Source organism: Callorhinchus milii, unplaced genomic scaffold (genome assembly GCF_018977255.1).
Source record: "Callorhinchus milii isolate IMCB2004 unplaced genomic scaffold, IMCB_Cmil_1.0 Scaffold4, whole genome shotgun sequence".
In the NCBI taxonomy this organism is placed as follows: Eukaryota; Metazoa; Chordata; class Chondrichthyes; order Chimaeriformes; family Callorhinchidae; genus Callorhinchus; species Callorhinchus milii.
Window position 1 is genome coordinate 35,324,375 of NW_024704745.1, and position 26,850 is coordinate 35,351,224.

At 39.0% G+C, this 26,850-nt stretch overlaps 1 protein-coding gene across 1 annotated transcript in view; it reads right to left on the minus strand.

Annotated features, from left to right (window-relative positions):
- Positions 1-25,765, minus strand: part of LOC103176935 (glypican-6-like) — a 198,965-nt gene extending 173,200 nt beyond the window's left edge. Inside the window, exons 1-2 of the mRNA XM_042334103.1 lie at positions 25,693-25,765; positions 18,814-19,205 (exon numbers count right to left, since the gene is read on the minus strand). Of these exons, the coding sequence (XP_042190037.1) occupies positions 18,814-19,205; positions 25,693-25,765 (465 nt within the window). The remainder of the gene's footprint in view (positions 1-18,813; positions 19,206-25,692) is intronic.
- Positions 25,766-26,850: the final 1,085 nt, after the last annotated feature.

Below are 26,850 nucleotides of genomic sequence, written 5' to 3' on the forward strand. Positions count from 1 at the left end.
GACATAGTTGAGATGTCTTAAAGCGCTTCACAGTGAAGTGTAGTGACTATTTTGGGGCAAAAGCAAAAGCCGTGTTCCACAAATAGACATAAAGTGAATGACTAATTTTATTTGGGGGATTACTGGCCAAGATACAGGCAGAAACTCCCTCCTCTTTTTGAATAGTGACCTTTAACGCCCACCTCAACAGGTAGACGAGTACTTGGTTGGTCTCATCCAAAGAACAACACCTCTAAACGTGCAGGACACCCCCAGCAATGCATTGGAATGTCAGCCTGGACTTTGTGTTTGAGGTCCAGAGAGTTTGACTGCAGGCTTGAAATCACAACCTTATTATTCATAGGTGAGAATGCTGAGCCAGGCTGACATCTGGTTTGGTGGTTTAAGAAAAGAGAAATTGGCAACTGGAAGTAACTGAATTAAGATTTAATCTCTAATTTCATGATTGATTTTGATTGAGCTAAATGGGAGCTTACATTACTTGAAATAGGTATTTAGGGAAGCACATTTCCGTCATGCCAAAATGAGCACTCCCTGCTGACGTGCACTTGGCTGTAAGTACATCAACTTTGAGCCAATTTGATGCAGAGCAAATGAACATTTACCCCCAACAAATGCTCTCCAACACTTGGCATGTGCCCTGATAACATCTGGCATGTGTTGGTCAGGGAGATAATGTTTTGTTGTCTCACTTTCACCCGACGTTGCTGAATTGTCCAATCTGAGATTCAGAAGGTGATACATGCAATCTACAAGTATGCCTTATTTTGAGATAATTGTTGCCTGTATGATTGTTGATAATTGAATTGAGCAGCAAGTTCTAATTTTTTGTTTGTGTTTACTGAGCTAAGCAGTACATTTCCAATTTAATAGAAAACAAAGAAGACCTGATTGTCAGTTGCAACAATTTGATTATTACAGCACATTACTCAGAATAATGCAATCTAATACCATATGATTCAGACTGCAGTGAAATTAAGTTCTGATTGACTATTCTACTCCATGATGCTGTATATGCATCACAAACAAAACTCAGTAAATGACCAATTGTGAAGTAAAGCTTATATTAGAGGTCTTATACACAGGCTACATGGCAAAATACAAGAAAATGCTTTTTAGCTTCATTTAAGTCTTAGTTTTCCAAATTATTCCAATGATAAAGTTAGACTATAATCAGCATGTAGAAATTGAGCAACTCTTTCTGCTTCCATGGCCCTATCAATCCATCAGTTTATAATATCTAGATTGGCACTTTGCCTTATGCTTAGCATCCATCAAGCTTTTTATGTACCATTGCTTACATCTACACTATGCACTGGAAGTTTAGATATGTCTAGATTTCCCCCCCCGTGTAATTGCACTGATTTATTTCTCCAGAATATGTTAGTGCTTGCGAGCTTGTTCCTAATTCTTTGGTGTTATCGATGACTGTGAATTGCAGCTGTGCTCATTTTGATGTTGTCATAAAATAAACATGAAGCAGCAAGATGCAAACTCAGCACTTTTTTATGGTGGCAAATGCATTCAGGCTCATTCTCCTCATTGGTTAATTTAAATATATCATGTTATTGTAATTTTACAGCATTTGGATACATAGGAAAGGAAATAGATTTTCACAAGACTTAAAAACTGGGCAATTTCCTGCTCAAGTCTGGGGTTGGCTAGAGCCTAAAGACCATTGAGTCAATAAGTAAAATTAATTTCTCCTTTCAACAGTTTTTGCTGCAAATGACAGAATTGAACAGATATACCTCACAAGAAAGTAGTCTCTGAGTCTAATTTTGCAGAGGGTGGGCTAATAAACAATATGCGCAAAAAAAAGGACAGCTTCCAGGTTGTCAGGTCACTGCTGTTATCACATCCTGTGTATTGTATGCACGCATAGAACACAGAGGAAGTGTCAATTCACTTTACAGTGTGTTCTGTGAAGCGCTTTGGGACGTCCTCCCGACATGAAAAGCGCTATATCAAATGGAAGGATTATTATTATAATTTCCTGCACACTGAGCATACAAACAATGCTCAAGCAAAACCAACGTGACATTCTTTGCAAAGCAATATCAGTGGCACTTCTGGCAGATCATAGAATCATAGAATTATATAGCACAGAAGGAGGCCATTCGGCCCATCGTGTCTGGGCCTGCTCTTTATAGGGAAACAAAGTAGCCAGAACTGGGAGTCAAAAGGGTTAGTCAATAACTAAAGAGATTATTTGGAGGTAGGGCAACAGAAAATCAGACTGCACATACCTGTAGCTGCCGGTGGTATCCGAAAATCTTTAAACTACGTGAAGCAGTATATATTAAAGAATAAACACTGAAAGGGGAAACCACAGCAACAGTGATGCTCTTGCCAGAAAGGGCGGTTCAGGATTCAAACTGTGCCTTGACCAGGCAACTTTATGCTTCCCACCGACTCACGGGGAATCTGCTCTGATTCTTGCTTCACAGCTGAGACCGCCTGAGCCAGTGTGATGCACATGAGGGTTTTCTGCAAGAAATGCACACTATGTACTGAGGTGCTTTTTCCAAAATAATTCTTGCTCGACCATTTTTAAATCTCAAGCACAGCTAGATTTCAATTTAGAAGTTTAGAAACTTGTATTATAGAAAGATCAAGAGATAGCATATGGGTTAAAGCAGAATTGTTTTGCATCAAGAATATTTAACAGTGATTAAATACAAGAGAACTAAAGATATCAAATGAAATTCTAATATTAAAAATAACAAGTGAGGGATGTGCCTGGAAATAATAATAATAATAATAATAATCCTTGCATTTGATATAGCGCTTTTCACGTCGGGAGGACGTCCCAAAGCGCTTCACAGAACACACTGTAAAGTGAATTGACTGTATATTTGTGGGCGAACGCGGCAGCCAATTGCGCACAGCAATGTCCCACAAACAGTCGTAGATTGAAAATGACCAATTTAATTATTGTTTTTTGGAGGGATTATTATTAGGCGTGTGGAGTAAGGAAACTTGCCCAAGGTTTCGCCCTGCCTGGAATTGAACTCAGGTCTCTCACTTGCAAAGCGAGTGCTCTAACCACTGAGCTACAGGACTCCACAACCAATAAGTAAATAAGTAAATAACCAATCAGTAAGAACATAATTGTACGTGAGAAAACTCTCGAGTTTTTTTTGGGTGATACAATAATTATCTGCAAAGCACAAAGAGCCTAAAGAGTAGAACGCAGAGATTCTGAAGCAACTTACTGTTGCAACAATCCGCTGTATGGGGTTCATCATATTGTGACTACTAACAATCATGATTTTACTATTGTTATAGAAATACAAGTTTTTTTTTGTCTATACTAATAAAACAACAATGTCTGTCTGTCTGTCTGTCTGTCTGTCTGTCTGTCTGTCTGTCTGTCTGTCTGTCTGTCTGTCTGTCTGTCTGTCTGTCTGTCTGTCTGTCTGTCTGTCTGTCTGTCTGTCTGTCTGTCTGTCTGTCTGTCTGTCTGTGCTTCAAGAAGGATCTCAATAACCGATTGACATGATTTATGCCTCTTCGGAAAGATCTTGCAACTGGGAGTGACATGAGTATATTTGTTTTCAGGTTTCTCCGATCGTTAATGAGTTATAACCTAAAATGTGTATCAGTTTTGCGTTTTTTGCTGCAGTTACACCTGGGTGGTCACCGAGTCAAAGTGGCCCTGTGGCATCATGCAGTTACACCTGGTGGCTGCGCCAGCTGACCATGGCGCTGTGGCATCCTGCGTAACAGAGCATGCATGTAGCCAAGTGGCGGTGGGAACAAAACAAAGAACACAGACTCAGCTAAGCTGCGGCAACAATAGCAAAATTACATTTTTAAAGCATCTTTCACATTGGGAGCACGTCCCAGTGATTATAAATCATACATTTATGTTTATCATTATGAAGATGCCTAAGCGAAAATCAAACCTTTCAAGGAGAAGTAAGTGTGTTTGTCTGTGTGTCAATCTACATTCCTTATTGGTTCCTTTGGTTGCAAGCGTAGCTGCAACAGGTACAGCTAGTGCTATATATTTTAGTGGGATGACAACTATCCAAAGGACATAATCAGATGAAACACTGCCAATGATAACTGCCTTATTTGTCCCCAAATAGTTTTGGATGAAGGGAAACCATAAAAGAGGAAGCGAAAATATCTTACATTATGAAAGACAAAATTAAAAATTACAGCTTGCCTGTATGTGTAATCAGAGAGTAAATTAATTGAGATTTAATCTGGCCTGCAGCCCAGCATTCAACAGCAGAACTGCCTGAAAGAACAGATCAACGTTCATCCTGTAGCTCAGTGGTTAGAGTACTTGCCTCACAAGCGAGAGGACCTGGGTTCAATTCCTGGGAATGGCGAAACGTTGGGCAAGTTTCCTTACTCCACACGCCTCTGTTTTTCTGGCAGTAAGTAGGAACCCAGTTGTTAATTAATTGGTGGATCACTTTTCCGACAGTAATAATCCCTTCAAAAAAAATTAATAATATTAATTTGGTCATTTAATCCACGACTGTTTGTGGGACACTGCTGCACGCAATTGTCTGCCGCGTTTCGCCCACAAAATATAGTCAATTCACTTTACAGTATATTCTGTGAACCGCTTTGAGACGTCTCAAAGATGTGATAAGGCGCTATATCAAATGCAAGATTTACTATTATTTTTATTATTAATAATAATTGTATGGCATGAAGTTAATACAACAGAAAAGCTATGAGCTCCCTACAGGAAGGCATCCTGTGATAATCTGCATGCTTCACAATGTGCCATCCTCAAAGACATTTCTGCAGAAGTCCAAGCCCGATGTTCCTCAGGAATCAAACACAGAATCTCATTTGTAAATCAAATTTTGCACTCTCCCCCAAAAAGTGCAGGCTTGTTAATAATTTACAGCTGTCAAAAATGGAGCAGATGTTGGAATTACATATTGGAGATCAATCTGTCAAAATGCCGGGGAACTCATCTGTGACCTTAAAGTGACCCTGATTACTCTGGTTGGGTAGGATCATTGACCAAGATGTGTTTTTGCTGTCTTATGTAACATTTTCTATTGTCTTATTCCATCCCTGCAGTGAATTGTATAACTGTGGAGCAGCAATTGTTTACATGTTCTCACTTTATAAATCATATATACTTATAATAATAATAATAATACTTCTCCATGTAAAGTACTTCAGTTATCCAGATTTATCAGCTCCAAAGAGATTCCACATAAGTAACCAGGATCTCTTTGGAGTTGAACTGGCTACAGGGTGACAGCCTGCCAATGGAATATCAGAATTGAGTCAATCAATAGTGCAGTTCCTTGAGTTAGGCAGGTTTGCAGGACTCTAAGGTACTACAAATGACAGAGCAGCCAGCCTGGCTCATTAGCAGAACGCAGAGATGCAGGGTTGCGATTTTTCCCATCTAGCTTTTGATTAATACAATACAAAACTAGGGTTTGCATCTGAGCTGGGGGTGGGAGGGGGGGGGGGGGTCAACCACACATACTTGGAACAACAACAGTTTGGTTCAGTTAACATGCTGAGAGATTTCTGCATGTGAGATGCCTGTCTAACTAAAACATATCCAGATTCGTCAAGTGAAAACAATGATACTACAACAGCAACAACTTGCACTTATATAGCACGCTCTACGCAGCGTAGCATCTCAGAGCATTTAACAGTGGCGGAGCCTGATTCCGAGGTGGTGGAGGGGAGGAGGGAGGTGGCCATAAGCTTGGTCGAAGATTAGGGTTTTCAGGCAGGACTTAAAAAAGGGGAGAGAGGGAGCAAGGCAGAGGGATTGAGGGAGAGCATTCCAGAATTTCGAAGCGTAGTGGCTGAAAGCTTGATCTCCGATGGTGGGGCAGAGGGTGCGAGGGACGAGCAGGAGGCTGGTGCCAGTCGAGCGGAGGCGCTGGGTGGTGGATTGGGGAGTGAGGAGGTCAGAGAGTTGGGAGGCGCCAGAGAGTGAAAGGATTTGAACACGAGTGTGAGGATCTTGAAGTCAATCTGTTCGGTGATGGGAAGTCAGTGGAGCCTGGCCAGAACTGGTGAGAGGATATGTTCAAATGCAATGCAAAAGTAAATTCTCAAAAGTTGACCCAAGCTTGGCACTTTATAATCTTTGCAATACTGAAGTTTCAGCACCAAACTGGGAAGCACTGAAAACAAGGTTAAGATCCATGATATAGAAGGGAATCCGGTGCTCAACAGGCTTAATTTATATTCCTCAACCAATCCTAAAATGTACAAGTTAATGATTTCCAACCTGGGACAGATGAATTAATAGCAGTAAATAGCAAATATTACAAAAGGAAGGAACTATGATATAGATCAATATATGTTACTCAACCCCACTGTAAATGAAACAGGAAAGAAATTAAAGGAAATTGTTGTGGGAATTATTTTGTATTTTATATAATTGAAATGTCAAATACTGCTGCAAGCTTTAGGCTGGCATTTTTGCTGGTACTGGAACTTAAATGATACCTTGAGGAATCTGTCAGAGTGAAGGGATAAATTATAAGCCTTTTATAGCCTAAAGTCATGCCAGCTCCTATGTGACAGTGAACTCTTTAAACTCAGTCCTTTGAAATAATTGTATTCCAAAGTCTTCATTGGTTCTCTCAAAAATTCATTAATAAATGATAATGTGCTACAATCGAGGAGTCCTGTAGCGCAGCGGTTAGAGCACTCGCTTTGCAAAAAACCTTGGTTCGATTCCCAGCAGGGCAAAACCTTGGATAAGTTCCCTTACTCCACATGCCTGATAATAATCCCTCAAGAAAAAAAACAATAATAAAATTGGCCACTTCAATCCACGACTGTTTGTGGGACATTGCTGTGCGCACTTGGCTGCCACATTTAAAGTCATTTCACTTTACAGTATATTCTGTGAAGACGTGAAAGCGCTATATGAAATGCGAGGATTGTTATTATTATTTATTATAATCTGACTTGGTATCTTAAGTCTGTGATCTCTCCATTTGACCTCAACCTTCACATATTACACATCTGTTCATGATGCACAAAGTTTTTAGCCTTTTTAATATTACTCTGAAGTCACTTGAACATACTACTTTATCCAATGTTTTCTAGGTTTAATTAGAATAGAACATTAAGGGAAACATCTACTGCTATAATGGAGCAAAGCAATTGTAAAGATAATTTGAAGTGCACTTCGAATAAGGCCCCTGTTGCTTACTTTCATCAATAAAGTAGGTCTTGGCTTTACACTGTGCTAATGACTGGATAAAACAGTGCACATATATGTAGTATCAATGGAATGGGAAAAGGATAATGCTGGTTGATTCACTTTTTGCTGATTTAATCATTTTCTTCAACATCTTAAAAATATCATCAGCATCTCTGCTTCCACATTTAACAGATGTGTTAACGTCTGAAAACGTCCTGAAAAATCTAACTGAAATCCCAACTCAAAAATGTCTAAATATCTTGTATGCTATTGTATTAATATGTATCAGACTTTTTTGAATAGACAATTTTAGTGAGGTTTATGGTCATCAGTGTGATAAACAGGGTCTCCTTGGAACAGAACTGGCTCCTTGAATGGAACTGGCTCCAAGATGACATGCCTGGCAATGGAGCCAGCCAGCCTGGCTCATCGGTAGGACCTGGAAGGGCAGACCAGTCATCGCATTCAGCTCTCGTTAACCCTGTAAGCCAAAGCCCTAACAGATATGGTGGTCCTAACTGGACAAGCAGCGGGACAGCTTGCCGGACAGCAATATCAATGGCAACCTAGCTAGTTAGACTCCTGCGGTACCCCAACGCACACTTTGGAGTCCCCAAGCCTTGTCTCTTGCCAACTCATGCAGAATTAGGTAATCAGGATGTATTCCCCCAGGGAGAGTGCGCATTCCATTCCAACAATCTATCTGTGGGATTTCCATGCGTAGATGGGATGTATGGAAATCTCAGCTTGGTTTGGATATTCTTAAGCATAGTGATGGGTTTCCGCATGTGTCAGACACCCGGCTGACCAAAAAAAAAGGTGTTACCATATTAACATTGAAAAATTATCCCGATCTTAATTGAGGATTTCTTGTTGACTTCAAGCATTTTCAGGTCATTCACAGGTTTGTTTAGTTCAGGGATGGTCAACTTGTGGCGAGCAGGCACATTACACATACGTAAATATCATGTTGGCTGTCCCTCGTTTAGATACACGGCAAAGTACCGATTCTGAGAGAGGATCTTTATTCCTCTCTCTAGGAAAGTACTCCACAAGATACATTGAATTGTTCCATTTCTTACAAAGCCGTTTTAGTGCTTCTGAGTGAGAATGCCAACTTAATACCAGACACTTGGCAATTCTGTGCTATTGACCTGACCCACCAGACACTTGCTCAAGACTGCCTAAAATCATTTCACGTGGGAGCCTGATACCCAAACAGTTTAATCTCAAATCTGGACTCAATTCTACCTCAGATTCCCAAAGATGAAAAAGCAGTGTCCAAATACACTACACAACCAGTATTCCAGACTGAGAACTATTTTCAATAAATACTATTATTTGTTTCAAGCACTATATAAATTCAGTGACAACGGTGAAGAGCATATTCATACTGATGCAGAATCACAGAAATCAAGAATTTTGTAAAAGAACAGGAGATCATTCAGCCCATTGTGCTTGTACCAGAATTCTGTAAGAACACGCTTTAGTCCCACTTCCCTGAATTAGATGTCAGACAGGCTCAGTTGGTAGTACTCTTGACTCAGAGGTTGTGGGGACTTTTAACTCAGTCCTAGGCTGACATTCCAATATAGTACGAGAGTGTACTGCAATGTCAGAGGTATCGCCCTTCAGATAAGACGTTAAACCAAGGTCCTGTCTGCCTATTCATTGGATGTTAAAGATTCCATATATGATTCAAAAAGAAAAGGGAGTTCTCCCTATATCCTGGCAAAAATCCTGTAGATGAAGTTGCTCACGGTTGCTTGGGGGACATTGCTGTACACAAATTGGCGTCTGTGTTCACCTACAAATAATTATAATGCTTACAATGCATCTTCTCAAAGGACTTCTCAAAGCACTTCACAGGATATACTGTAGTGTGTTTTGTGGACAACTATAAAAATACAGTCAATGTACTTTACAGTAAATTCTGTGAAGCAACTTGAGAGGACCTTCCAACATGAAAGGTTTTGTATCAGATGGAAGATTTATACTTTCCCCACAACTTTTCATTTCAAATATTTGGCTAATTCCCATTTTAAAATCTTTTAAGGATTCTGCTTCAACCACAATTTCCATTTCATGTTTCTCCTAACCTCTCCCTTTGTTTTCGATAACAATCTTAAACTTTTGACCTCTAGTCATTGAATGTGTTCACATCTACTGATTTATGCAATGATATTTTAAAAAAAGTTGAAAAGGGTTGTGCACATATCTGGAAAATAGTAATTGTATGAAGAACTTGAGGCTTTTCAGACTGCTAGAGCACTTAATGTAGTTGTCTTCTTTTAACTGCCTGTCACTGCTCAACTCTTACATATTAAAGAATCAACTACAAAACCTCTCTGAATTTCTTTTACTGCATGAGATTGTATGTGAGAGCAGCATTTACAATCCAGCAGAGTCTAACTTGCAGTTCAAATTTAGAAATATCTTAATTATTAAATATGAATTACCCAGGCATATCAGGAGTAATCATCTCCCTTGCCTCCAACCATCACACATCATTCTTAAAAACAGCATTGCTGAAGCCAGGTTGCACATTTAATTTCTGGCTGGATGGAGGTCAGCAGGATGGTGGAAAGCTCATACCGTGATCCAGCACAAGAATTCAAAACTCCACAATCCTTCATGCAACATTTAGTCACCAGGAAATTGAATATGCAATGTGGCTTCAGAGACATTGCACTTTTAACAATGTGTATGTGTAGACAGATATATGTGTGTGTGTGTGTATATGCTGTAGATTCCTGTAGCTCAGTGGTTAGAGCACTCGTCTCGCAAGTGAGAGAATTGGGTTTGATTCCCGGCAGGGCGAAACATTGGACAAGTTTCCTTACTCCACACGCCTCTGTTTACCTAACAGTAAGTAGGAACCCGATTATTAGTCGATGGGCGTATTGCTTTTTTGGGATAATAATCCTTCAAAAAAAACAATAATAATTTGGTCACTCAATCCACAACTGTTTGTGGGACACTGCTGTGCGCAATTGGTTGCTGCGTTTCACCCACAAATATACAGTCAATTCACTTTACAATATATTCTGTGAAGCGCTTTGAGGCGTATCGAAGACATGATAAGGCACTATATCAAATGCAGGGATTATTATTATTGTATACAGATATGTGTGTGTATATTTGTGTGTGTGTGTCTATGTGTAATATATCTGAGTAATTTGCATTTTCTACTTGAAGCCTTCCTAAATTTAAACTGCAAGTTTAGCCTGATATTGGAATCTGCTGCATCTTGACATCATCAAACTGAAATCTTTTGTCACTTCAAACAGCATCTCTGATCTCCTGGAACTTAACTGGCCAACTCAGATAATATGTTGCAAATATAAACTGTTCCCCATTGATCTCAAAAGAAGATAGGGCAAACCTTTGAACATAGAATACTTTTTCTAGGACATGTAAATAATGCACAAGCCATACAACAAAACCACACATGAAATTAATGGCCGTAAACAGAAATATTTAAGGAGATTGGGACCAAACAATTTCTTACCTAGGTGGCTTGTCAGTATTAGGCCCAGTGAGGTAAAACTGGGTTTAAAGCCGAGGACACAAAGTGAACCTCAAATGCTGCACTTCACATTGTGTAATGGGAATGATTTTTAAACAACAACTTGTATTTATCTAGTGCCCTTCAAGCGGGGAGGCGGTTTGAGCGCTTGAACGAAATACAACATTTTTCTATTCCACTTATTTGAAAATGTGCATCTAAAATCATCATAATATGGTCAACATATTTGATAGCATCATATTAGGAATCAAGATCCACAGTATCAAACATGAATAATTCCATTTCCCGTCTGTGATAAACTTGATGTGGTGGGAGATGACTTAACCCCAGTTAGCCATTAATTCAAAGCCACCCAGCTACATTCGGTTATCACGTTGTTGTGCACTGAATGTTAACATTGGTAGATCAAACACGAGAAGTGTTAGCCGTTATGGAAATGCCACCAGCAATTTCTATATTACCCTCAATTCAAGGTAGCACCATCAACAGAGACACTGACAAGAATAAAGTAATAGAAACAGACAAACAGGAGAACGAGGCCACTGACAATCTGAGTCTGCAGAATGTGTAGAAATCCCCTTTACAGGGTAAATAAGGTGGGTAATTGAAGCGAGGTCATACTGGAGGAAAGAAATCTTTCTTGAAATCAAAAAGTCATTTAAAATAAAACTTGTTGTGTAACCCAGCTCAGAAACAAAAATTCTGGACAATTCAGCCTATATTGAACAAAAGGCTTCAGTCTCTCTTTTTCGGTCTTCCACTGTGCTTTCCCTGAAGATATTTTTCACTCTCTGTTAATTGCATTGGTGACCCATCATTATCGTCTATGTATCTGAAAAGACGCAGCAGTTCCTTTCAATGTTATGAAAATAGAAACTAGCAAAATCAATACTTCCAAGAATAAATGAAGGTCAAAACTACAATATATAAATCCATCAAATCTGAATCAGATTATCCTGATGCACCTCTTATCTGAAATCATTCTAGTCATCTTTTAAGTATTAAAGTGCAATGCTGATCTGCATACATACAGTGGTACATAAAAGATTTGTAAAATAATGACCCAATTGCTTCTTTATTCTTCGTCAAACATTGTATCTTCATTTGCCGCTTGTGCTCTTAGCACCACAGAACAAACAATCAATAAATCAAACCTTTCAATGCCATTTAGTTTGCTCTATTGACATTGTTACTGTTCTGTCTATCAGCACTTCAGAGCAGAAATAGGTATTTTCCCAATGATGTGTGCAGTATGACAACACCATGACCATCAGTGAGCATGACATTAAAGCAATGCATCATTGCACAATCCAATGGAGAAATGCAGGGGAAAATAAACAGTTACCTCTGCTAAGTTCACCTAAAATTTACAGGGCCTGCACTTGACAGCAATTATCTGGGAAACACTTTGACGCTTAACTTTACAGCACTATATGAAATTCACAGATCAATATCATTACAAAATCCAAGAATATCTACAACAGGGACTCGGTTCTGGATGGGTTACTCAACAACAACAACAAATTCCATTTATGTTGCACCCTTCACGTGGGATAGCATCTTGGAGCGTCTGGTCCAGAGTGGCAGAGCCTCACACCGAGTCGTGGTGTGGAAGGAGATGACCGTAAGCACGGTCTAAGAGGAAGGCCTTCAGGTGTGATTTGTAAATGGGGAAAGGAGTGGGGGGGGGGGGGGGGAAGCAAGGCAGAGAGAATTCCAGAAGGGAAAAGGGACATTCAGAAGACTGAAGCCAGCTGAGATGAAGCAGCGGGTATTGGATTAAGCAGGTCGGTGAGGTAGGGAGATGCCAGGCCATGAAGGGATTTATAGTCGTGTGTGTGGATACTGAAGTCGATCCCATCTGTGATAGGGAGTGTGATAGTGGTGATATTATGAAGCAGGGGGAATGTTTTGCCCAGCGCTCTGACTTGGAGATGAAATCCCAGAGAAGTAGGTGGGCCAAGGGGTCTCTCCAATGCATGGCAGCCTGCACACCTGGGTCAAGCCACCACCCCAACAGGCAGTAAGAATATTGGAAATCTTGTTTGTATAGTGCCTCACTGGCTCAGCTATTTCCACCCCACAGGCGATAAGAATGTCGATAGCATGATAGGAGCTAGTGGGCTAGATGAGGTCTGGTGTGATGGGGGTACAGAATTTAGAGTGGGTGAGTATACGGGTGGACGATCTGTAAATTAATAGGATTTTGTGAATAGTGGAGCTGGAGAGAACGGCTAGGAAAAGTGCTTTTAGACGCCACCCGGCATGGAGGGCGCTATCTAAGTGCAAGTTGTTGTTGTTGAAAACATTAGAATAGCTGAGGTGGAAAGTAATGAAACGTGAATGAGGATTGGGATGAGTTGGGTGTGGGGTACGGTTGGAAGTCGGCAATGTGACAGAGATGAAAGAAAGCAGCCCTGGTCAGGGACCGAATTTGGGGTAGGAAGGACAGCTGGAGATCAAACCTGACATCCAGTTTAACGTATCACTATTCTGCGTCTATCACTTTAAAGCCAAACTATGGCAAAACTGCAGCTAAAACTGAAACAGAGCATTGTATTACCTAAGAAAACAGTAAATGATACATTGGAAAGATACAGTCCAAGCTTTCAAACATTGCACAAAAGTTTCAAAAAACAATCGACTGACATCTGTTATTGATACAATTCAACAATAAAATCTTTCATCAAGAATATTCAAATACATTGCTTCCAACAGAGTTTGTACTGTTATTGATACTTTCCAATTTACAGAAACTCGGGAGAAAGGTGAACAAGTCTAGAATCAGGATCCAAGAGTAACAGACTCTGCAATTTCATCTTTGAAGTAAGATATCCAGCACGTTATTATAATAAACCAGATACCTCCCTTTTGGTCTATATCAAGTTTTAAAGAAAGTCTTTATGAAAATACATTTGTAAAGTATCTTTTCATTATTTTGTAAACATTACAATGCAAATCTCATGAAACTCATTGTTAAACTATGTACATAAAACCTCTTTTCAGTTGTGGGGGAGGGGAACTTGTTTTACCTAGCATTTTTCTTTTCATGAAAATTGTGTCCCTTTAATGTACTTAGACCTAAATAAAATTTGACTTTCAATCCAACACCAAGGCCACAGAGGGTGTCTGAGAGCCATATGGCATTTGAATAAAGGCTTTTTTTAAAAAGCAAAAAGCAAAAAATAAATTTCTTTATCAGTTAATTGCAGTTAATGAAAAACAAATTTGTCATATGCATTAACAATGCATTTCTTTTGAAGGAGAAGAAAGATGGAGGGGTAAGTACTTTAAATATGAATCTCTCCACCTCCAGAACAATTCTAAATGTTGAAGCGAATATTTTTTGAGGAGATATTGTTGTTTCTGGTATTCATGTTTCAACCCATGGAGACTATACATTTCAGACCTCCTCCTGGGCCAGATTACACTATGGAGCTGCTCTGATAATGTTCCAGGAAAAGTTGATGCTGACTTTATACTTCTGTGTTCCCAGCTGTTATTTACTTTTCTTGGCTCAAGCACCCCTAGATTAGCATTCAGAGGCTGCTCTCAAGCCCCAATTTCACAGTTATTCTAAAACGCAAATCCTAGACATATCCCAAACCTATGTCGTTATCTAGGTCCTGGGTGGGAGAAGCTGATTTCAGAAAGATAGAAAATGAACATCTCCTACAAGGTAGTCAGTTCATTCATAAGTAACTGATAATGATTGTATTGAGAATAATAATAATAATAATAATCCTTGCATTTGATATAGCGCTTTTCACGTAGGGAGGATGTCCCAAAGCGCTTCACAGAACACACTGCAAAGTGAATTGACTGTATATTTGTGGGCGAACGCGGCAGACAATTGCGCACAGCAATGTCCCACAAATAGTTGTAGATTGAAAATGACCAATTTATTATTGTTTTTGGTTTTGGAGGGATTATTATTAGGCGTGTGGAGTAAGGAAACTTGCCCAAGGTTTCGCCCTGCCTGGAATTGAACTCACTTGCAAAGCGAGTGCTCTAACCACTGAGCTACAGGACTCCACAATACTCCTGTTTGTATATTCACTTTTTCCATCCTGTCCGATGTTAACTGATAGCTGTACTCATTTTAGGTCAACTCCAATTTGTTTTTAAATGTTCAGGAGCTAGCTTGCAGCACTTCACATGACTGCACTGGGGAAAAGTGTTGCACAAGGATGTGGGAAAAGTGTTGGTAGGGAACGTTTTTTAAAAAAATCCCCATTGCAAGCCTGTGTAGTGTATCATACTTAAAACTCAGATTCAAACATTTCAATGAGCAACACTACAATGTACCAAACCTGTGTTTATTTTGATTTTTTAATCAGAGAAATATTTTTGTTCAGAGGTCCACCAGCAATATTCCAGCAAGGATCAGTCTTATTTTTTAGCTATTTTTATAATTTGACTATTATTTACTTTAGGAAGCATCAAGACAGTAGAGCATGTTTAGAGTTGCAAAGAGCAAATTCAAGACAGATACCAGGAATTTTTTAAAGGATTAATGACTGGAAGGGGTTGTCAGGAAGGTGATCAAGGCTGGGACTAGTTTAAAAAACATCTAGGTGCTATGATGGGAAGACAATAAGGTGGGTATTCTGGAAGGATGAGATAAAATAGGCTGAAGGGAACTTCTTAATTGAAACCAATCTTGTGAACACAAATTATCCCTAAAGTCACCCATTCTGACAGGAGATAGTATTAAATCACCTTCTCCAATCTCCCACAGCATTGTTCCTATCTGTGCCTCTTCCAGTAATCACAGAAAGGATTCATCCCTTGGAAACTAAGAATTTCTTAACCTATGAATTAAGCTTCAGTATTACAAGAAGTTCTCCTTATAGTGTTCTTAATAATCATTCACATGTTATAATCATATAATCATATCTGCACTTATTCTTAAATTCTCAATACATGTTGTCCTATTGATTATTGCACTAATTATTTTAACTCAACCTGCACCATCACATTATTCTCCCTCTTACATAGCCAGAAATCAAAGTAAAACATTGCAGCAAAAAGATTAATGATTCAATTTTTAACCTCAATATTTCTGTAGTTTATATTTGTTTATTCTAATAATAATCCTTGAATCCAGCGCCTTGGGACGTCCTCCCGACGTGAAAGGCGCTCTATAAATGGAATCTTGTTGTTGTTGTTGTTGTTGTTGTTGAATTTAATGTAGTGCTTTTCACGTCTTCTAGACGTCTCAAAGCACTTCGGAGAATATACTGTAAACTGAATTGATTGCATTTTTGTAGGCAAAACACGGCAGCCAATTGCACACAGCAGTGTCCCACAAACAGTCATGGATTGAAGTGACCAAATTATTATTGTTTATTTCTTGAGGGATTATTATTCGGCGTGTGGAGTAAGGAAACTTGCCCAAGGTGTCGCCCTGCCGGGAATCGAACCCAGGTGTCTCGCTTGTGAGGCGAGTGGAGCTATAGGACTCCACTCTCTCTCAAGAGTGAATGTTGTGCATTTGACAACAGATTCAATATGATACTTATCACATCAAATCAGTTATGATTGATCTGTCTAGTTTCATTACCTTTGTGTTTGGTATCTAACTAGTCACACACCTTCCTTTAATCTGATTCTTGAGCTTGAACTTTCCTGAAGTGAATTCCAGCCTGTCTCACTTTCCTTACTTGTTTCCACTTGGTTTTTGCTGGTCTAGTGATTATATACCCTACTCCTCCGATTCCAGTTTATTTTGGGCTGATACAAGCCACAAAATAACCGCCAAAAATTACCAAGTTAATTTTTCAAATCCTTTCTTCTTTGATTTTTCAAATTCATATTTCTTAAATCCTTTTTGGAGTCCTGTAGCTCAGTGGTCAGAGCACTCGCCTCGCAAGCGAGAGACCTGGGTTCTGTTCCCGGCAGGGTGAAATGTTGGGCAAGTTTCCTTACTCCACACGCCTCTGTTTACCTAGCAGTAAGTAGGAACCCGGTTGTTAGTCGATTGGCGGATCGCTTTTCAGGGGCTAATAATTCATTCAAAAAATAATAATGATAAATTGGTTACTTCAATCCACGACTGTTTGTGGGACACTGCTGTGCGCAATTGGCTGCCGCGTTTCGCCCACAAAATATACAGTCAATTCACTTTACAGTATATTCTGTTAAGCGTTTTGAGACATCTCAAAAACATGATTAAACGCAAGGATTATTATTAGGGAGGTGACCATAAGCCCCGTCAAATAGGAAGGTTTTCAGGTGGGACTTAAGAAAGGAAAGAGAGGGGGCAAGGCAGAGGGATTGAGGAAGATTGTTCCAGAGTTTCAGGGCATAGTGGCTGAATGTGTGACCTCCAATGGTGGAGCGTATTCAATTAATCTATTCAATTAAAGTTTCCAATAAACAGAATTAATGAAACTGTTCCACTAAAAAGTTGTTGGCATGATTGTAATAACAGCAAACACTTCACTTGGCAACTAAAATGTTTTAGTGGATAACTGTAAAGTTAATGAGTGAGGAGTTCATTCAGCTTGACGTTAACGTGCAGCTGGTCGAGAGACTGAACTCAAACCTACCCAGGAATCATAATATTTTTGTTCTATATTCTTTATTCAAAGAATCACAGAAGGTTTACAGCACAGGAAGAGGCCATTTGGCTCATCCTGTCAGTGCTGGTGCTGGTCCCACCACTGGAGCTCTCTTCTTTAATCTCATTCCCCTACTCTCACCCATTACATTATTATTTGCCCTCAAGTATTTACCCAATTCCATTTTTTAAATTTAAAATGAAATCAACTCATTGTCAAACAGAGCACTTTTAGTTTAAATAGGTATGTACGCTGAAATGCTCCTTAATCATTTAGATAATAATAATAATCCTTGCATTTTTATATAGCGCCTTATCACGTCTTCAAGGTGTCTCAGAGTGCTTCACAGCATTTTCTGTAAAATGAATTGATTGTATATTTTGTGGGCGAAACCTGGCAGCCAAGGAACACAGCAATGAATGCTGTGATATTGATGTCGAAGACGTGATAAGGCACAATATCAAATGCAAGGATTATTATTATTATTCTGCAAAATTAGTGCCATTTTTTGAAGCATTATGCAGGAGGACATCAAGTTCCAAGCAGGAGCACAGTGGGGAAGTAATTTCTTTGAATTATAGGATCAACAACCAGTAAATCAAATTATCCAGTAAACACTTCTTCTGAATGATCGTCTGCTAAAGGAGACATCTCTTAAAGGATGTATTTTGATACATTTTTTTTCTCTCTCTCTCTCTCTCTCTCTCTACCCCCCCATTTCCTCTTGGTTGATTGTACACACCCTGATTTCAGCAGGTGGTTGAGGCGGAAGGACCTCGAGTAGGAAAGAGAAGCGAGTGCATCGGTAGGAAGATTAATGAGAAAAAGGAGAAACAGAGAAGTTAAGTGATGAATTACTGGAGTTTTGAACAGAGATGTTAGCCCTTACATATGGAGCGCCTTTTATTAATGCATGTGCAACACTGTCACTCTTTATTTACTTCAAAATGTTCACAATGATCTGTATGAATAAAATGTTAAGTAAACACCAAGGAATATATATATTGATTGGTTGTAATAAATTGACAAAATTCTCATCTAATTTTAAATGAAGCCTTGAAAATTGCGTCATTATTTCTTTCCTGTATCAATATGATAACTATTGAAATGACTATTAGGGCGCTAATTATGCAGATCAATAATTTTACAAAGTACAGACTTAAGTACAACAAACTATATATATATATCCGCACATTATCTCTTTTATTTTCTCACAAGGTTTATACTTAATCACAATCAACAGATATGTTTCAAAAACGTGAAATGCATACGTTTATTTCAACTATGATTGCACACGGCCTGCGGTTGAAGGGAGATAAATTAAAAACAAATTCTAAATAATATCTCAGGGTATGGTATATAGTTTGGAATATGACATGTGAATGTGACTGCCAGGATGGTGGAAGGCTAACTGGATGAAACCTGGTCTTCTTTCGTCTAGCAATCCTTATGGTCTTATGGTGTCAATCACTGTGTTTCGGTTTTGTGTATAGCATGCACAGTTTCTAAACTTGCTGGAGGCAACAAGTGAAGCATTAATCTTATCTTACCTTGGACACTCTGTTGGCGACTTCCCTGCCGACAGTCAGACCTTGCACAAAGGTTCGAGCCGCAATAAAAGCCCTGGTCACCTGCATCTTCAGCTTCCTAGGCACATCACCAAATGGCTTGAGCTGGTCAGTGTACTTGCTGATGCATTCGAGATAGTCCTCTGTGAAATGGTACTGTGGATTGACCAACTGGAACATCCGCTCCAGCAGACGGGCCCAGAAATCATTCAGCATCTCCTCGAGGTTCACATTGCCGCCTGTGTAATATCGCTTCAGCTCTGTGAAGAGGTCCTGGAACACCTCAGAATTCTGCATATACAATCGGCCATATGTCCGCACAAACATATCGTTCAATGATATCTCTGAATTTTTTAAGAGTTCCCTGAAGAATTCTGTAACAAAATAAAAAGCACATTTTAGGGAAGTACGTGAAAGACAAGAATATTTTCAATTCAAGTTACAATAGTAAAGCTTTTAGTAATTTACATATAGTAATAGACTGCACAAGACTTTGAACAATTCCAATATCTGTTCTTCCTATGTGGGAGACTATTTAAGAAAACATTGTAAAGAAAAATAAAGCTATTATAACAAACACAAGGTAGTCCAATCAGTACTTCAAACAAATTATAGCTAATATTTTGAGTGTAATTTTTCATCACGAATACAACACTTGAGCTTTAGAAGCTCCTGTCTAGTAAGTAATGAGAGCAAGTTGGACCAAACCAAAATATTAGAAAGTCAACATTTCAAATCTATCAACTTGTGGATATATACAAATATGCAGCTATTGAGTCTTCAATGCACTAATGTTTCAATGTTTTGCAGAAGGGTCACTTTAGCTGCACATTGCCATCAGGATCACACAGAAGAATGGAAGTTACTGGTAAGAACCCAGACACTGACACTGCTGACTTCTGCCAGTAGAGCTCCATCTTCTTGAAATGTCTTGCAACCTCACTTCATCTTCCTAACTCTTTCCCTACTTTTAAACCTCCGAAACTTCTCTTCGGTCATAGCTTTGGTCACCTCTAAATTGGCTGAAGTGCTTCAATAACTGTACATGCTAATTGGAAGGACCTGCATGGAATAGTTTGTCTGGTATTCAGCAGGATGTACCCATAGACAAAGCAAAGTCAGAAATAAGAATAAAACTTGTGTGGTTGTGAGAACACAAAGTTTTGGAATCTGCACTGGACTAACAGTAGGGAAACCACAGATTTTCTAAACACCAATTCATGTTCCTGAAACAAGAACCAAGTGAAGATTGAAGCTATATTTTCTCCTACTGGAGTCCTGTAGCTCAATGGTTAGAGCGCTCACTTCGCAAGCAAGAGACCTAGGTTCGATTCGCGTCAGGGTGAAATGTTGGGCAAGTTTCCTTACTCCACACGCATCTGTTTACCTAGCAGTAAGTAGGAACCCGGTTGTTAGTCGATTGGTGGATCGCTTTTCTGGGGATAATAATCCCTCAATAAAATAATAATTTGGTCACTCAATCCATGACTGTTTGTGGGACATTGTTGTGCGCAATTGGCTGCCGCGTTTCGCCCACAAATATACAGTCAATTCACTTTACAGCATATTCTGTAAAGTGCTTTGAGACATCTGGCAGACACGAAAAGCGCTATATCAAATGCAAGGATTATTATTAGTAGTAGTATTATTACTGCATGCAAAGGGCAGCCATCCAGGAAACAAAACAGGAGAGGTTCTCTTTGGAAGTGATCAACCATAATGGTAAATCTCAGTGCGTTGGACTGGAGCTTCTCAACACTGGCAATAAACCACATTAGAGGAATTACTGATTCCTCAGCAGCAAAGAATACATTGATAATACCCACCACCTATTGATGAAAACAAGACAAAATCATGTTTTCCGTAAGCACATGAAGAAGAGGATTTCTCACCATGCACTGCTTGCAATTTCATAATTCATCTAATCTGCACAGAAGATCAGCGTTTCAATGAAGTCAGCATACCACACTTGACTGAAAACTCTAGAAATAGTGAATGTTGCTCTAATCATGCATGGCATTGTCAGAATCACTTCAAGAAATAGATCCTGTGCATAGTTGGGAAATAAGGGTGTTAAGGGGAATGGCAAATTCAGCAGGGAAGAGGGATTAAAAATCTGCTATGATTTAATAAATTAATACAGCATGCTCAATGGGTTGAAACATCCTCTTCAAAGAGGAGGTAAATATTTTTTCCTCTGTAACATCTAGCTCTGGTTCATTGGGTGACCATTGATTCAGTAAAACACTGCACCATTAGATGGTGCATTTCAGTCTGAGTCAAAAAAAATTGTGGATGTTTTAATAGGTAGTTGTAATCCCCACCTAGATTTGTCATACAATCTTCATCATATAATCATATCTACTTGGAATTAAAATATTTGGAAATAAGACAATTATGCCATAAGCTATGCTGTGATTCCGCTGAAAGATGCTGGGGATAGAGACAGCTCATTTTCTACCTTGTCCAGCAATGATTTTTTGTATGCCAAACTGTCAAAGCTACCACAGTAGTGAAAGATGACAGGTTGATTTGAAGGCCTCAAATGCTTTCAAAATGTAACCTCAATTTACAATTCACATTCATGCATTGCCAGTTTAGAGATAAGATGGAGTTCTCTCACTATATGTTGACAGTGTAGATTTGAAGCTCCCTCACCTATAGCTGAATAGCTTTCTCATGAATAAGGGAGTCATATTTATATTGTGTTAACTAATTAAGAGCAGTTCCCACTGAAAAATTAACAGATTTGGCAAAGATTATTAATATTAAACTATTAGAATATGTCATAAGAGCACTGAGAGAACGAGCTGTACTACGGTTGTACGTCTGTCAAAATAAAACAGTCACTACATGACACCAATCGACTTAAGTCAAACATAATAAGGTGTGCTAAGGTGCAATAAAAATGTTAATTCTTCCTTACAATCTTTTATAGACCAATTATAATATTACTGAGAAGAGCATTATTTTCTCTGTTCTTTCAACATGCTTTGAATTGTAAGGTAGTGTGAACATACCATGGCTTTTAAAGATGTAGAGAAGTCTTTAAACAGGTGCATGGAAATAATGTAGTTTAACCCTTCTAATAAGCTCCAAACTTGAATATAATAATAATCCTTTTTATTTGATATAGCGCCTTATAATGTCTTCGAGACGTCTCAAAGCGCTTCACAGAACATACTGTAAAGTGAATTGACTGTATATTTTCTGGGTGAAACGCGGCAGCCAATTGCGCACAGCAGTGTCCCACAAACAGTCATGGATTGAAGTGACCAATTCATTTTTTTTGAGGGAATTATTACCCCCGGAAAAGTGATAATAATGTTAATCGATTAACAATCAGGTTCCAGCTTACTGCTAGGTAAACAGAAGCTGTGGAGTAAGGAAACTTGCCGAACATTTTGCCCTGCAGGGAATTGAACCCAGGTCTCTCACTTGCGAGGTGAGTGAGTGCTCTAACCACTGAGCTACAGGACTCCACAGAACCATGAGCCAATTAAATCACGAGGTGTTGAATGACCACTTTAGACAGCTGCATTCTCTAAATCCAAGGCAAAACATTTCAGACACTACAGAACAACCACAGTAAAACTTTCCAGCGAATTAATTTGCTCTTGACCAAAATTATTTCCATCAGGGATTCTGGCTTTCCACTGCAACTGTAATACACCATCGATTCATTGATTTACTGAGCTCAAACAATTTGTACTGTAGGTCTTGCTCCTAATATGTAATGCTGATTAATCTAACCTCACAATTCCTCAATTTCTATTCTGCTGCAATTCACTCCCTTTTTAATTAGTATTTTACTTTGGCTGCTGAATAAAACCATTTCCAACTATTGCTGCTATTTATTCCACTGGCTTGCTGATGATATAGATCCCAAGGAAATTACCTAAGTAATGGTAGCGGAGTCAAGTAAAAATAATGGATCAAAGTCATCAGATAGTCAGTCACATGTATAGGCTGCTATCATAATTTTTGTATTGGACAATTAAGAGAAAGAAAATGCATGCAAGGGTCCCATATATCATTTAAGAAAAAAAAGGCAAACACCACGATTTCAAAATGTAAATCCAGGATCATTCAATATTCAGTCAGATTTTTATTATAATAGTAACATGACTGAACTTTACACTGAAAGAAGGTTCAGACAAATGCATCTGACATGGGAGCAGTGAGTGGAATGATCTTTGAGATAACCTTGGTAGGTTGTTGCGTGCATTGCACTGGTGATATTTCTAACCTGGGGAATTTCACAGTTAACCTGGAGACTTTCTGTTCTATAGTCTGTGGAATGAATCTTAAGTGAAATTTATTTCACGGCAAATATGTTTTGTGCTGTATTCCGGAAACTACACACAACCGTGGCTTTTCTCTCTCACTCGCACTTGCAATGTGTGCCACTGATGAAGCAGAATATAGTATAATGCAGTATTGTGGCTGATCTGGTGATATATGTGTTACAATACACTATGCAGTGCTTTGTTATTAATTAATTAAAATCTCCCCTCTTTTGTCCTCTTTCGGGGATTTGACTTCACCATTCATCAAGTGAAAACATTCCCTCTCCAATAGTAGGGCTTATGAAATTCCAGTGAGAAAGTTTAATGACACTGTTGACATTAATGTAAGTTAGTTGAATTTATAATTGTTTGGCAACTCAATGTACTATTCCACAGTGACTCAAAGCAGTATAAAACACTGCATCTCAAACTGGATAGAACATTAACTTCCAACATTAGACTGAAGAATGAAATTCAACCCCTGGTCTCCTATGAGTTCTGCTACGTATCATTGCATTAAGTTGTAATGCCCAATTTGGTGCTCTACCGTTAAACTGCTACCTGCAAACATGAAGTATTGACTTGAAACAAAGTAAAATTGTGCCAGATTGCTGACAGACATTTAACTGAAAAGCACAGTGCAACACTGTGTGGTGTTGTAGACATTTCATCTTTTGTTAACCACCCTAAAACTACTGCTGTTTGACTTATTGGTTGGTAAGAGATGATCAATGATGCAGAATTCAAGGACATTCCAGATCACTGCTGCTAAAATATACACCTCCATTATCAGCTCTTAGGTAGCAACTCAACCATTTGAGATGGATCAAGTGGGTGCTTTGGAATAGCTGATAACATTTCCTCCACCCTGCCAGCATAGCAGTGCTTGCCGGAACAACATGCCTGAGATTGAAGAGTTAGCATATGATAAGGGAGATTGAAGGCCCACCATTCTGTGGTCTTGCATCTTGTCTGATTTTTTAACTCAAAGCTGACAATATTGCAACTGCTCACTTGGTAAAAACAGCCCGGGATGCACCAGGTCCATAAATAAAATAGTTGACCTCAGGCAGAGGCAATGTTACAGAGGTCAGGTGAAGTCAGATAAGGCTTGGCTTTGATGTCCCCCACAGCTGCATAGTTTGTGGAGTTTAACTTGCTGGGTTGCTACATGATGAAAGATATTTCCTTGGGATGAGTGTAGGAGAGGGTCCAACACCTGCGTGGAGTGGAATGAAACCCCAGTCTGCACAACATTAAGGAGAGAAACTGGAGAGTGGAAAAAGAGAATAAACTTAGTCATGAAATATTATTAAGTAGGAGAATTGCTCCAATGGGTCAAGGGTAGAATATATAATTTCAGTCAACAGACGCACATTTTTCTTGGTCTGGAAATTTACCGAAATCTTTCCCGCTGAGGAAAGTGTCTCATTAGATGGTTACAATAGATAGGTTGTTGTAACAGATGGTCTTTTCGGCAGATTTCACTGTGCTTTTTGTTAGAAAAATCTCCTTGATTGGTATTCCACGCTTCTGTGGAGCAAGAGCAGAAAAAAGCAACCTTCCTAATTAAAGAATTGAATGAGTTTAGAGATACTGCAATTATGACTGAACTGATTGTGAGGGTGGAAAGGTTAGTGGGCTTTTCACACAGGCAATTACGTGCTAGACTTTTCGATACAAAGCCAATATGTCAGCTCCAACTCCATGATATATCAACTGAGTCATTAGCCCATAAAATTCCTCATCCTTCTGTTTGCCTTACTCACTGGATACTTTTCTGCCAAATTCTTTGGATAAAGGAATAAGGATCAAGTGCTACTAGATTATATAATACATAGTACTTCAAGTTAGAAATCAAGGAACACACTAATCTGAACTAGCCCAGAAACTAGAAGCAAATATTGGACAAGTCTTAGGCAGGTCCAGATTTTCTTGTAGGTCCAGAAGAACAAGGTATGTACCCAAATAACTTCTAAAGGAAATTCATAACATTCAAAAAAAACCTGGACAATTTAACAAAAATGGCCTACATAATGGCAGGTGAGTTTGAGTCATTTATTTAAAAAAAAACCTAGAACATTACATAGATATAAGTGCAGCTGACAACTTGTTCAATTGTTTTTAAACAGGTATCAGTCTGGCTGGGTTGATAGCACACCCCCTACAAGTCAGAAGTTCAATCTCCACATTGAGACTTTCAATTCATAGTCTCATGCGACTCTTCAAAGCAGTGCTGGCAGGTTAATTGTCATTTGAGATATTAAACCATGGTCTCATCTGCTTGTTCAGCTGGACGTTAAAATTCCCATGTCACTATTCGAAAAGACAAGCGAGTTTCTCCCAGTGTCCTGACCAACAATCCCCCAGATAAAGTTGGTTATTCACTTTATGATGGTTTGTGGGACATTGCTGTCTGTAAGGCTCACAAAGGTGTAAAAAATATACACCACAGGTATTTACCAGTTCTTTTTGGATGAACAAGGCACTTCGAACAGAATATCACCCGATTGTTTTTCCCACAGCATCAAGTTTTTTTTAAAAACAAATCTAATGTCCTGGTCTCAACTACCTTTCCTGGCAGCTGTTCCAGTAGCTTCCAGTAGCCATTTCTTGGTGTCTGACCTGAAATTACACTCTGACATCATAAACCCGCAACCTAAAGTATTGTTCTGGGTTCACTTTTTTTTTAAATCCATTGAAAATGTTATCTATATTAGATCCTCTCCGACACAGCTCCTTTCAAGACCGAGTGACTTCATAGTGGTTATCTATCTGAAGGAATATCTCAATTCTACAACCAGTCTGGATTATTCAGGACCAAGGCTTGGAATTATACTTCAGCCTCACTGTAACTGTCAACAATGTGATAATTATCACCAATGATAATTAATACATTACAGGTCACACATTTCACCCTTGTTTATCAGACACTCTGGGAATAAAACATGCCCCTGTATATGGAACAACTTTGACATCCAGCCAGCGGTACCTATGCTGCTTTGAGAATTGCAAGCCAGCAGAAAAGAAAATGAACCTTACAATTTGATTTGATTAAATGTTAATTAAATAGCAGGTTGGTGATGCCAAAACTGCCACGGAGTAACAGGAGGTGAGTTTCAGCCTGTCATTCCTAACACGGCGACTTCTTTATTTCCGAACACCATCTGGGGTAGGGATAGAGGGCAAATCATGGGTCAACTCAGGCTGCTTTTGTGCAAATCCTAATGGCTGGTGACAGCTATTCTGGCAGAGACCCAGAAGCAGTTCACCTACATTCGCACAAGGGAGGCGAGAAACATACAAATCAAGGTACACATCTGAAGTCATATTGTTCCTCCATTCAGATAATCCATTACTCTAAGGGATGGTAGTTATTTTTTTGATATCCAAACAATTAGAACATTTCCTTTCATATTTAAATAAAACAATGGAGAATAACTGTGGAATTCAAACGTGGTGGTGAACAGCTCAAATTTATACAAAAAGTGTAAAGCAAAATTTTCTAGGCCAGAAGGAAATGTTTTGCATACATCCTACATCTTTTCTATCACAAGAACAACAAACAATGCATTGCATTTATATAGGGCCTTTCACATGTTGTGAGGTTCACATGATGTTGCGAAATTAAAAAACTAAAAAAAACTCAACAAAAATGGCTTTACAGCAATCTATTTCTGCTTATCTCCAGGCTGTGCATTTCTGCCTAAGGAAACAAATTAGCCAAGCC